Below are 12700 nucleotides of genomic sequence, written 5' to 3' on the forward strand. Positions count from 1 at the left end.
TGTGGGGTTGGGGAGGGGAGTTTTGGGAGGGGTTTGGGGAGCATGGAAGGGTGGGGAGGGGTCCTGGGAGGAGATTTGGGGAGCATGGATGGGTGAAGGGGGGTGAGGGGGTCCTGGGAGGGGATTTGGGAGCATGGAAAGGTGGGGAGGGGTCCTGGGAGGGGATTTGGGGAACATGGAAGGATGAGGGGGGTCCTGGGAGGGGATTTGGGGACATGGAAAGGTGAGGGAGGGGTCCTGGGAGGGGATTTGGAAAATGTGGAAGGGTGAGGGGGATCCTGGGAGGAGGTTTGGGGGACATGGAAGGGTGAGGGGGTCCTGGGAGGGGGTTTGGGGGACCTGGAAGGGTGTGGGGGGTTGAGGGGGGTCCTGGGAGGGGATTTGGGGTCACTGTGGGGTCAGCTCAGGACTTCTTTGTGCAAAGACCAATTTGGGGCCATCCCTTCAAAAGGGGGGATCTGGGGGTCACCAAAACAACTCGAGGGGGGGTTCTTTGGGGTGGGGGTCCCTAATTTATGTCTCCCCCCTCCCCCCAACCCCCAGGTCTGGCCCTGGCCATGGCGAGGGACGGCTCCAGCGGGGGGGTGATCCGCTTGGCCACCATCACCGAGCAGGGGGTGGAGAGGACGGTCCTGGCCGGCCCTGACCTGCCCTGGGGGGATGGTGGACCCCCCTCTTGAAGGGGAGGGGAAGAGACCCCCTCCCCCTGAAAAAAAAACCCCCCAAAAATCCCCCAAAATGGGGAGGGGAGGGGCACAAAACCAACCGGTTGGGTGGGGAGGGGTCCCCTCCTATCACCCCCTCCCCCCCTTTTTGGTGTCCTCCCCACTTGGGGGGGTGTGGAGTGGAAGCCACGCCCCCCAGCGTGGCCCCACCCCCCCTCTGTCGTGACAGATAAGACATAAAACCACGCCCCTCCCCCTTGGAGGGGGTGGGTGTGTCTGTGTGTGGGGTTTGCTTTAATTACATCATAATCACCATCCATGATTCATTAACAAAGCACGGCAAAAGAGGGGGTGGGGTGGATTTTGGAAGTGGGGGGAGAGGAGGGGGAGGGGCTCTTGATTTTAGATATTTTGGTTGGGAATAAAAACCCCCCAGAGGGTTTAAAAGGGGTGGGGGTTGGGGGGTCCCCTATAGGAAAACCCCATAAGAAGTTTAGGGCTGTCCTTTTTGGGATGAGCAATCCCCCTCCCCCCTTCAAGAAACCCCCTCCCCCAATATATTGGGGGGTCAAACACCCCTTTTTACAGAGCCCAAGACCACTCCCCTGGGGTGGGGGAGGGGAGGGGGGTCCAGAGGGTTTAAAAGGGGTGTGGGGGTGGGGATCCCCTATAGGAAAACCCTATAAGAAGTTTAGGGCTGTCCATTTTGGGATGAGCAATCCCCCTCCCCTCTCCTCCAAGAAACCCCTCCCCAATATATTGGGGGTCAAACACCCCCCTTTTACAGACCCCAGGACCACCCCCATAGGCCCCCTGGGGTGGGGGAGGGGACCCCAAAATTGGGCCCAAAGACCCCTCCACTCTGATGGGGGAGGGGGGCACAAACAACCCTACAAACCCCTCCCCTCCTACCCCCAGATCCCCCTGAGGGGAAAAAGGGAGGGAGGGGGGTTGAGATACCCCAATTTCCCCCTTTCCTCCACCCCCAGATCCCCTGAGGGGAAAAAGGGAGGGAGGGGGTTGAGATACCCCAATTTCCCCCTCCCCTCCTACCCCCAGATCCCCCTGAGGGGAAAAGGGAGGGAGGGGGGTTGAGATACCCCAATTCTCCCCCTCCTCCTACCCCAGATCCCCTGAGGGGAAAAGGGGAGGAGGGGGGTTGAGATACCCCAATCTCCCCCTCCCAGGGCTGAGGGGGTGGGGGGCTGAGATACTCAATTCCCCCCTCCCCAGGGCTGAGGGGGTGGGGGTTGAGATACCCAATTTCCCCCTCCCCAGGGTTGAGGGGGGTGGGGGTTGAGATACTCCTACTTCCCCCTCCTCCTACCCTAGATCCCCTGAGGGGGAAAAAGGGAGGGAGGGGGTTGAGATACCCTAATTCTCCCCTCCTCCTACCCCCAGATCCCCCTGAGGGGAAAAAAGGGAGGGAGGGGGTTGAGATACCCCAATTTCCCCCTCCCAGGGTTGAGGGGGGTGGGGGTTGAGATGCCCCCAATTTCCCCCCTCCCCCAGGATAGGGGGGTGGGTGGGGGGTCAGGCACTGAGGAAGAGCCGCTGGTACCACTTGTTCATCTGCTCGAGGAAGATGAAGGTGAGCACGGTGTGGGGGCCCAGGCGGGCGTAGTAAGGGGTGAAACCTTTCCAGAGGCTGAAGAAACCCTCGTACCTCACCACCTTGACCAGCACGTCCTGCCAGGGAGGTGGGAAAAGAAAAAAAAAACACCAAAAAATTAGGAGAGAAAGTGTCTAAAATTGACCAGCACGTCCTGCCAGGGAGGTGGGAAAAAATCACCAAAAAATTAGGAGAGAAAGTGTCTAAAATTGACCAGCACGTCCTGACAGGGAGGTGGGAAAAGAAAAAAAAACACCAAAAAATTAGGAGAGAAAGCGTCTAAAATTGACCAGCACGTCCTGCCAGGGAGGTGGGAAAAGAAAAAAAACACCAAAAAAATTAGGAGAGAAAGCGTCTAAAATTGACCAGCACATCCTGCCAGGGAGGTGGTAAAAAAATCACCAAAAAATTAGGAGAGAAAATGTCTAAAATTGACCAGCACGTCCTGCCAGGGAGGTGGGAAAAGAAAAAAAAACACCAAAAAATTAATGAGAGAAAGCGTCTAAAATTGACCAGCACGTCCTGCCAGGGAGGTGGCAAAAAATCCCCCCAAAAATTAGGAGAGAAAGTGTCTAAAATTGACCAGCACGTCCTGCCAGGGAGGTGGCAAAAAATCCCCCCAAAAATTAGGAGAGAAAGTGTCTAAAATTGACCAGCACGTCCTGCCAGGGAGGTAGGAAAACAAAAAAAACACCAAAAAATTAGGAGAGAAAGTGTCTAAAATTGACCAGCACGTCCTGCCAGGGAGGTGGGAAAAGAAAAATAACCCAAAAAAATTAGGAGGGAAAGCGTCTAAAATTGACAGCCCCCATCCAGGTGTGAGAGGGAACCTCCCCTTAAAAAGGGTAAATTGAACAGCCCTGAAAGGATGGGGAAGGTCCTGAAAAAATGAGTCCAAAGTGGGGTGGGAAATGCCCCCCAAATGATGGGAAATTCAATTTAAAATGACAGGGAACCTCCTCAAAAAATGAGCTCGAAGTGGGGTGGGAAACGCCCCCCAAAAGATGGGAAAGTCAATTTAAAATGACAGGGAACCTCCTCAAAAAATGAGCTCGAAGTGGGGGCAGGAAATGCCCCCCAAATGATGGGAAAGTCAAAAGGGAACCCCCCCAAAATGATGGGGAACCTCCTGAAAAAATGAGCTCAAAGTGGGGCGGGAAATGCCCCCCAAATGATGGGAAATTCAATTTAAAATGAAAGGGACCAACCACACCCCAAAATGATGGGAACCTCCTCAAAAAATGACCCCAATTGTGGCAGGAAACGCCCCCCAAATGATGGGAAAGTCAAAAGGGAACCCCCCCAAAATGACAGGGACCCAACCACCCCCCAAAATGACACAGAAATCCCCCCCAAAAAGTGAGGGGGCTGCTCCAAAAAGGTGGGAAAGTTCCTGCCCTCCTTGTCCAGGTTGAAAGGGAACACCCCCAAAATGATAAGGACCAACCACACCCCAAAATGACAGAGAAACTCCTCAAAAAATGACCCCAACTGGGACAGAAAATGCCCCCAAAACAGTGGGAAGGTCAAAAAGGAACCCCTTTAAAATGACAGGACCCAACCACACCCCAAAATGAGGGGGAAACTCCTCAAAAACTGACCCTGACTGGGACAAAAAACGCCCCCCAAATGATGGGAAAGTCAAAAGGGAACCCCCCCAAAATGACAGGGACCCAACCACACCCCAAAATGACAGGAAAATCACCCCCTAAAAATAAGGGGGACCCTCCCCAAAGCCCCCCACCCCTCCCAGAGCTCACCAGCCCGTTGCGGTACTCGGGTTTGCCGTCGATCGTCCGCATGTTCTGGATCCTGCCAGGATCATTTCATGATCAGGGGGGCGTAAAACCAGGCAGATTTTGGGGTAATTCCCCTTTCCCCTCCCCCCCCAACACAAAAATGTGGTAATTAATTAGCTGAAAAGGTTAAAGGAGGGGAGGAACCCACCGGGTCTTGGCGATGTCGACGGGCATGGAGGCGGCCGTGGTCACCAGCCCGCTGATCATGCTGGCACAAAAGTGGCACAGGATGTCGTCTCGGAAATGCCCTGAGGATTTAGGGAAGAAAACCCCAAAAATGTTAAAAGGGGGGTGGGAGAGCTTGCCAGGATTTGGGGGGGACAAAAGAACAGGCTGAGCTCACCGAGTCGAGCAGGGATTGCTTGGATTGGGAGTAGGAGGCGAGCTGGGCGGCGTTGACGACCACGAGCGCGGGCCATGGTGGGGATGCAGCCCTAAAGATGGGGGGAAATGGGGTGGGGGGAGTTGAGGGACCCCCTTGCACCCCCTGGAGCCCCCCTTTTATCCTCCCCCTTTACCCCATTTACCACCCTCATCTCCCCAGCACCTCCCGACGCTGACCCCACAGTGGGGATGCAACCCTAAGGTGGGGGTGGGAGGGGGGAGAATATGGGGTGGGGGAGTTGGGGGAGCCCCCTGCACCCAGGAGCCCCCTTTTCATCCTCCCCCTTTTACCCCATTTACCACCCCCATCTCCCCAGCACCTCCCGGCGCACCCCACAGTGGGGACACAGCCCTAGAGGAAGGGGGGTGGGGGGGGAGAATATGGGGTGGGGGAGTTGGGGACCCCAGGAGCCCCCTTTTATCCTCCCCTCCATTTACCACCCCAATCTCCCCTGCACCTCCCAACATCCCCTGAGGGGGCGACCCCACAGTGGGGATGCAGCCCTAAAGGTGGGGGAAGAATATGGGGTGGGGAGAATATGGGGTGGGGAGTTGGGGACCCCCAGGAGCCCCCTCTTTACCCTCCCCCATTTACCACCCCCATCTCCCCTTGCACCTCCCAACATCCCCCCTGAGCGGGGTGACCCCACAGTGGGGGACACAGCCCTAAAGTGGGGGGATGGGGAAGGGGAGAATATAGGTGGGGGAGTTGGGGGACTCCCCTGCACCCCCTGAGCCCCCTTTTTACCCAATTTACCACCCCCATCTCCTCTTGCACCCCTCCCAACATCCCACCTGAGCGGGGTGACCCTCACAGTGGGGGGACACAGCCCCAGAGGGGAGGAGAATATGGGGTGGGGGAGTTGGGGACCCCAGGAGCCCCCTTTTACTCCTCCCCTCCATTTACCACCCCCATCTCCCCCTGCACCTCCCAACATCCCTCTGAGTGGGGTGACCCCACAGTGGGGGACACACTCAAGGGAGGGGGACACACAGGGTGTGGGGGTGTTCCTGCACCCCCAAAACCCCAAACCCTGAGACCACCCCCAAACCCCAAATCTTGAGACCACCCCCAAAACCCCAAACCTTGAGACCACCCCCCCAAAACCCCAAACCCTGAAACCACCTCCCTCCAAAACCCCAAACCCTGAGACCACCCCAAAAACCAAACCCTGAGACCACCTCCAAAACCCCAAACCCTGAGACCACCCCCCAAAACCCCAAACCTGAAAACCACCCCCAAAACCCCAACCCTGAGACCACCCCCAAAAACCCCAAACCTGAGACTATCCTTCCAAAACCCCAAACCTTGAGACCACACCCCAAACCCCAAATCTTGAGACCACCCCCCAGACCCCAAACCCTGAGACCACCCCCCAAACCCCAAACCCTGAGACCACCCCAAAAACCCCAAACCCTGAGACCACTCCCAAAACCCCAAACCCACGAAACCACCCCCAAAAACCCCAAACCCCGAGACCACCTCCCAAAAACCCCAAACCCTGGAGGACCACCCCCAAAACCCCAAACCCTGAGACCACTCCCCAGACCCCAAATCCTGAGACCACCCCCAAAACCCCAAACCCTGAGACCACCACCCCCAAAACCCCAAACCCTGAGACCACCTCCAAACCCCAAAACCCTGAGACCACCCCCCCAAAACCCCAAACCCTGAGACCACCCCACCAAAGCCCCCAAACCCTGAGACCACCCCCCAAAAACCCCAAACCCTGAGACCACCCCCAAACCCCAAATCTGAGACCACCTCCCAAAACCCAAATCCTGAGACCACCCCCAAAAGCCCCAAACCCTGAGACCACTCCCAAAACCCCAAACCCTGAGACCACCCTCCCAAACCCCAAACGCCTGAGACCACCCCCAAAACCCCAAACCCTGAGACCACCTCCAAAACCCCAAACCCTGGGACCACCCCCAAACCCCAAAACCCTGAGACCACCCCAAAACCCCAAACCCTGAGACTACCCCCAAAAACCCCAAACCCTGGGACCACCCCCAAACCCCAAACCTTGAGACCACTCCCCAAACCCCAAACCACTGAAACCACCCCCAAAAACCCCAAACCCTGAGACCACCCCCCCAAAAACCCCAAACCCCTGAAACCACCCCCAAAAACCCCAAACCCTGAGACCACCCCCAAACCCCAAACCCTGAGACCACCCCAAAAACCCCCAAACCCTGAGACCACTCCCAAAACCCCAAACCTGAGACCACCCCCCAAACCCCAAACCTTGAGACCACCCCCAAAACCCCAAATCTTGAGACCACCCCAAAACCCCAAACCCTGAGACCACTCCCAAACCCCAAACCCTGAGACCACCCCCAAAAACCCAAACCCTGAGACCACCCCAAACCCCAAACCTTGAGACCACCTCCCAAACCCCAAATCTTGAGACCACCCCCAAACCCCAAACCCTGAGACCACCTCCAAAACCCCAAACCCTGAGACCCTCCCCCAAACCCCAGAGACCACCCCCTTTTCCTCCCACAAACCCCCAGGTAAATGATGGGGGTCCCAAACAAGGGTTCAGCAGGAGGGTTGTGGGAGGCCTGAGAGGATTCTAGGAGTAAAAGATGGATTTTGGGGGTGGGGGGTGTGTGTAAACCCCTTCCCCCCTCCTCTTACCCTCCAGAGGGTGAGCACCCCCTCCTCCCTCGCCATCCTCACGAGGGCGTCGAAGACGTTGCGGTACCCGCGGCGCTCGCCAGGGGGCAGCCTAGAGGAGGGTTTTTTTTGGGTCAAAAAATGAAGATTTTGGTTAAAAAAAAAAAACTAAAATTTGTGGGAGGAGAGGGGAAAAAAAAAAGGGGAAGGGGAAAAACCTGACCTGCCATCGGCCGTCATCCGGATCAGGGCGACCTCGGCCGGGGTCCCCACGAAGGCGCCCGCGGCCCCCGCCGTCATCCCCATGGCTGCCTTGGCCAGGAAGGGTGGGGGGCTCCCGTCAGGACCCCCAAAACGCTCCAGGAGGACGCTGTAGATGCCCAGGCGGGTGGTGGTGTAGGTGGCCTGGCGCAGGAGCCCCGCTGACAGCCTTTTTTTTGGGGGAAAAAAGGACATTCCAAAAAAAAATGGGGTAACCTCGAAAGATGGAGGAGCCCGAGAAAAGGGGAGGGGGAGGGAAGAGTTTGAGGGGTGAGGGTAGAGGGGTTGGGGAGGATAGTGAGGAGGTTGAGGGGGTTAAGGGGAGTAGGGTGGGGTTTGGGGGTCACAGAGGGGTTTTGGGGGTCCCCTACCCTGTGTAGATGCCCCTCGTGGTGCAGGGTATGAAGGGACAGGGGTTTGGGGAGATCACAGGAGTGTTTAGGGGGTCACAGAGCATTTTGGGGGTCCCACACCCCACATAGACACCCCCCAGCCCCTCGTGGTGCAGGATGGGGCCCAGGGCATGAAGGGACAGGGGGTTTGGGGGGGTCACAGAAGGTTTTGGGGGTCCCCTACCCTGTGTAGATGCCCCTCGGAGTGCAGGGTGTGAAGGGACAGGGGGTTTGGGGAGGGCTGGGGGGCTCACAGAGAGTTTTGGGGGGATCACAGGGGGTTTAGGGGGGGTCACAGAGGTTTTTGGGGGGGTCACAGAGGTTTTTGGGGGGGATCACAGAGGGTTTTGGGGGGGTCACAGAGGTTTTTGGGGGTCCCACACCCCACATAGACACCCCCCAGCCCCTCATGGTGCAGGATGGAACCCAGGGCATGAAGGGACAGGGGATCAGAGAACATTTTGGGGGGGTCAGAGAACATTTAGGGGGTCCAAAGGGTTTTGGGGTCCCCACCCGTGTAGACGCCCTGAGCCCTCGTGGCGCAGGATGGAGCCCAGGGCGTGCAGGGACAGGGGTCGAGAGAACATTTTGGGGGTCACAGAGGTTTAGGGAGTCTACAGAGGTTTTGGTGGGGTTCAGAAGGTTTTTGGGGGTCCCCTACCCCGTGTAGACACCCCTGAGCCCCTTGTGGTGCAGGATGGAGCCCAGGACAGGGGTTTTGGGCTGGGCTGGGGAGGATCACAGAGGTTTTTGGGGGGGTCACACAGATTTTTGGGGGGGTCACAGAGGGTTTTGGGGGGTTCAGAAGGTTTTTGGGGTTCCCCTACCCCACATAGACACCCCCCAGCCCCTCGTGGTGCAGGATGGGGCCCAGGGCATGAAGGGACAGGGGGTTTGGGGGGGTCACAGAGGTTTTGGGGGTCCCCTACCCACATAGATACCCCCCAGCCCCTCATGGTGCAGGATGGGGCCCAGGGCATGAAGGGACAGGGGGTTTGGGGGGGTCACAGAAGGTTTTGGGGGTCCCCTACCCTGTGTAGATGCCCCTCGTGGTGCAGGGTGTGAAGGGACAGGGGTTTGGGGAGGGCTGGGGGCTCACAGAGGTTTTGGGGGTCACAGAGGTTTTGGGGGTCACAGAGGTTTTTGGGGGGGTCACAGAGGTTTTTGGGGGTCCCCTACCCCGTGTAGACGCCCCTGAGCCCCTCGTGGCGCAGGATGGAGCCCAGGGCGTGCAGGGACAGGGGGTTTGGGGGTGTTTTGGGGGTCCCCTACCCCATGTAGATGCCCCTTACCCCCTTGTGGCACAGGATGGAGCCCAGGACAGGGGGTCAGAGAACATTTTGGGGGGGGTCACAGAGGTTTTTGAGGGGGTCACAGAGGTTTTTGGGGGTCCCCTACCCTGTGTAGACGCCCCTGAGCCCCTCGTGGCGCAGGATGGAGCCCAGGGCGTGAAGGGACAGGGGGTCAGAGAACATTTTGGGGGGGGTCCAGAGGGTTTTTGGGGGTCCTCTACCCTGTGTAGATACCCTCCAGCTCCTCATGGTGCAGGATGGAGCCCAGGACATGAAGGGACAGGGGGTCAGAGAACATTTTGGGGGGATTACAGAGGGTTTTTGGGGGGGTCACAGAAGTTTTTGGGGGTCCCTACCCCGTGTAGACGCCCCTGAGCCCCTCGTGGTGCAGGATGGAGCCCAGGGCATGAAGGGACAGGGGGTTTGGGGGGTCATAAAGGGTTTTTAGGGGGGTTCAGAAGGTTTTTGGGGGTCCCCTACCCCGTGTAGACGCCCCTGAGCCCCTCGTGGTGCAGGATGGAGCCCAGGGCATGAAGGGACAGGGGGTTTGGGGTGAGCTGGGGAGGATCACAAAGGTTTTTGGGGGGGCCATAAAGGGTTTTTGGGGGGGTCACAGAGGTTTTTGGGGGTCCCCTACCCCGTGTAGACGCCCCTGAGCCCCTCGTGGCGCAGGATGGAGCCCAGGGCGTGCAGGGACAGGGGGTTTGGGGGTGTTTTGGGGTCCCTACCCATGTAGATGCCCCTGACCCCCTTGTGGCACAGGATGGAGCCCAGGACAGGGGGTCAGAGAACATTTTGGGGGGATTACAGAGGTTTTTGGGGGGGTCACAGAAGGTTTTAGGGGGTCCCCTACCCCACACAGACACCCCCCAGTCCCTCATGGTGCAGGATGGAGCCCAGGGCGTGCAGGGACAGGGGATCACAGAGGTTTTTGGGGGGGTCACAGAGGTTTTTGGGGGGTTCACAGAGGGTTTTGGGGGTCCCCTACTCCACATAGACACCCCCTGAGCCCCTCGTGGTGCAGGATGGAGCCCAGGGCATGAAGGGACAGGGGGTCACAGAGGTTTTTGGGGGGGTCTGAGACGTTTTTGGGGGGGTCATAGAGGTTTTTGGGGGTCACAGAGGTTTTGGGGGGTTCAGAAGGTTTTTGGGGGTCCCCTACCCCGTGTAGACGCCCCTGAGCCCCTCATAGTGCAGGGTATGAAGGGACAAGAGGTTTGGGGAGGGCTGAGGGTGCTCAGAGAACATTTTGGGGGGGTCACAGAGGTTTTAGGGGGTTCAGAAGGTTTTTGGGGGTCCCTACCCGTGTAGACGCCCTGAGCCCCTCGTGGTGCAGGATGGAGCCCAGGGCGTGCAGGGTCAGGGGGTTTGGGGAGGTCATAAAGGGTTTTTGGGGGGTTCAGAAGGTTTTTGGGGGTCCCCTACCCCGTGTAGACGCCCCTGAGCCCCTCGTGGCGCAGGATGGAGCCCAGGGCGTGCAGGGTCAGGGGGTTTGGGGGGGCCATAAAGGGTTTTTAGGGGGGGTCACAGAGGTTTTTGGGGGTCCCCTACCCCGTGTAGACGCCCCTGAGCCCCTCATGGCGCAGGATGGAGCCCAGGACAGGGGGTTTGGGGAGGGTTAGGGGGTCACAGAGGTTTTTGGGGTCCCCTACCCGTGTAGACGCCCTGAGCCCTCGTGGCGCAGGATGGAGCCCAGGCGTGCAGGGACAGGGGTTTGGGGGGTCATAAAGGGTTTTTAGGGGGGGTCACAGAGGTTTTTGGGGGTCCCCTACCCCGTGTAGACGCCCCTGAGCCCCTCGTGGCGCAGGATGGAGCCCAGGGCATGAATGGACAGGGGGTTTGGGGTGAGCTGGGGAGAATCACAGACGTTTTTGGGGGGGTCACAGAGGTTTTTGGGGGGGATCACAAGGTTTTTGGGGGTCCCCTACCCCGTGTAGACGCCCCTGAGCCCCTCGTGGCGCAGGATGGAGCCCAGGGCGTGCAGGGACGTGCGGTACTCACGCCCCTTGGCCCCGGCCCCGCTCAGCTGCATCCGATTCTTCACCAGGTCCAGGGGCTGCACGAACACCGTGGCCCCCATCCTGCAATTTTGGGAGGGGGAGGTCAAAAAACACCCCAAAAAAACATTCCCACCCCCCAAATCCCCCCCCAGGTTGAGGAGAGGGGGGTTCTGAAGGAGATTTTGGGGGGTTTTAGGGGGTCTGAAGGGGGTTTGGTGGGGTTTGAAGTGATTTTTTTTTGGGGGGAGGGGAGGATTTTGGGGATTTTGGAGGTCCAGAAGGGGGTTGAAGAGGGGAGGGGCCTGTAATTTGGGGGAGTCAGGAGAGACCTGGAAGGGATTTTAGGGGGGTCTCAAGGGATTTTTTGGGGGAGTTTTGGGGACACCCTGTAGGGGTAATTTGGGGAGGGGAAGGGAGAGGATTTTGGGGATTTTGGAGGTCCAGAAGGGCTTGGAGGAGGGGAGGGTCCATAATTTGGGGGGAGTCAGGAGAGATCTGGAAGGGATTTTGGGGGGTCTCAAGGGATTTTTTTGGGGGAGATTTTAGGGGACACCCTGTAGGGGTAATTTGGGGGGGAAGGGGGAGAGGATTTTGGGGATTTGGAGGTCCAGAAGGGGCTTGGAGAGGGGAGGGCCCATAATTTGAGGGGGAGTCAGGAGAGATCTGAAAAGGATTTTGGGGGGATCTCAAGGGATTTTTGGGGGAGTCAGGAGAGATCTGGAAGGGATTTTGGGGGATGGGGGGTCTCAAGGGATTTTTTTGGGGAGATTTTGGGGACACCCTGTAGGGTAATTTGGGGGGAAGGGGAAAGGATTTTGGGGATTTTGGAGGTCCAGAAGGGGCTTGGAGGGGGAGGGTCCATAATTTGGGGGAGTCAGAAGAGATCTGAAAAGGATTTTGAGGGGGTCTCAAGGATTTTTTTGGGGGAGTCAGGAGAGATCTAAAAGGGATTTTGGGGGTCTCAAGGGATTTTTTTGGGGGGAGTCAGGAGAGATCTGGAAGGGATTTGGGGGTCTCAAGGATTTTTTGGGGGAGTCAGGAGAGATCTGAAAGGGATTTTGGGGGGTCTCAAGGATTTTTTTGGGGGGAGATTTTGGGGACACCCCTGTAGAGGTAATTTTGGGGGGAAGGGGAGAGGATTTTGGGGATTTTGGAGGTCCAGAAGGGGCTTGGAGAGAGGGAGGGTCCATAATTTGGGGGGAGTCAGGAGAGATCTGAAAGGGATTTTGGGGGATGGGGGGGTCTCAAGGGATTTTTGGGGGTCAGGAGAGATCTGGAAGGGATTTTAGGGGGATAGGGGGTCTCAAGGGATTTTTTGGGGGGAGATTTTGAGGGATACCCTGTAGGGGTAATTTGGGGGAAGGGGGGAGAGGATTTTGGGGATTTTGGAGGTCCAGAAGGGGCTTGGAGGGAGGGGGAGGGTCCATAATTTGGGGGAGTCAGGAGAGACCTGGAAGGGATTTTGGGGGGCTCTCAAGGGATTTTTGGGGGGAGTCAGGAGAGATCTGAAAAGGATTTTGGGGAGGTCTCAAGGGATTTTTTAGGGGAATTTTGGGGAGCCAAAATTTTGGGGGATTTTCAGAGGGGGAGGAGGAGGAGGAGGATTTTAAAGGGATTTTGGGAAGGGCTGGTGAAGGCTCAGGGGGTTGAGTTGGGAGTTCCAGGGGGTTTT

General features: G+C 57.8%; 1 protein-coding gene across 1 annotated transcript; it reads right to left on the bottom strand.

The window, feature by feature from the left end:
- Positions 1-1420: 1420 nt before the first annotated feature.
- On the bottom strand, positions 1421-11119 carry LOC126635183 (mitochondrial 2-oxoglutarate/malate carrier protein-like). Its single transcript, XM_050306144.1, is given in 10 exon segments — positions 1421-1625; positions 1924-1954; positions 2135-2354; positions 4038-4089; positions 4225-4329; positions 4424-4482; positions 4484-4510; positions 7105-7195; positions 7307-7513; positions 10957-11119. Coding segments are annotated over 8 exon segments (849 nt in total). The 5' UTR covers positions 11109-11119; the 3' UTR covers positions 1421-1625; positions 1924-1954; positions 2135-2198.
- Between the last annotated feature and the right edge of the window lie 1581 nt (positions 11120-12700).

This window comes from Myiozetetes cayanensis, unplaced genomic scaffold (assembly GCF_022539395.1).
Source record: "Myiozetetes cayanensis isolate MyiCay16 unplaced genomic scaffold, myiCay2020 scf1133, whole genome shotgun sequence".
Classification (NCBI taxonomy): domain Eukaryota; kingdom Metazoa; phylum Chordata; class Aves; order Passeriformes; family Tyrannidae; genus Myiozetetes; species Myiozetetes cayanensis.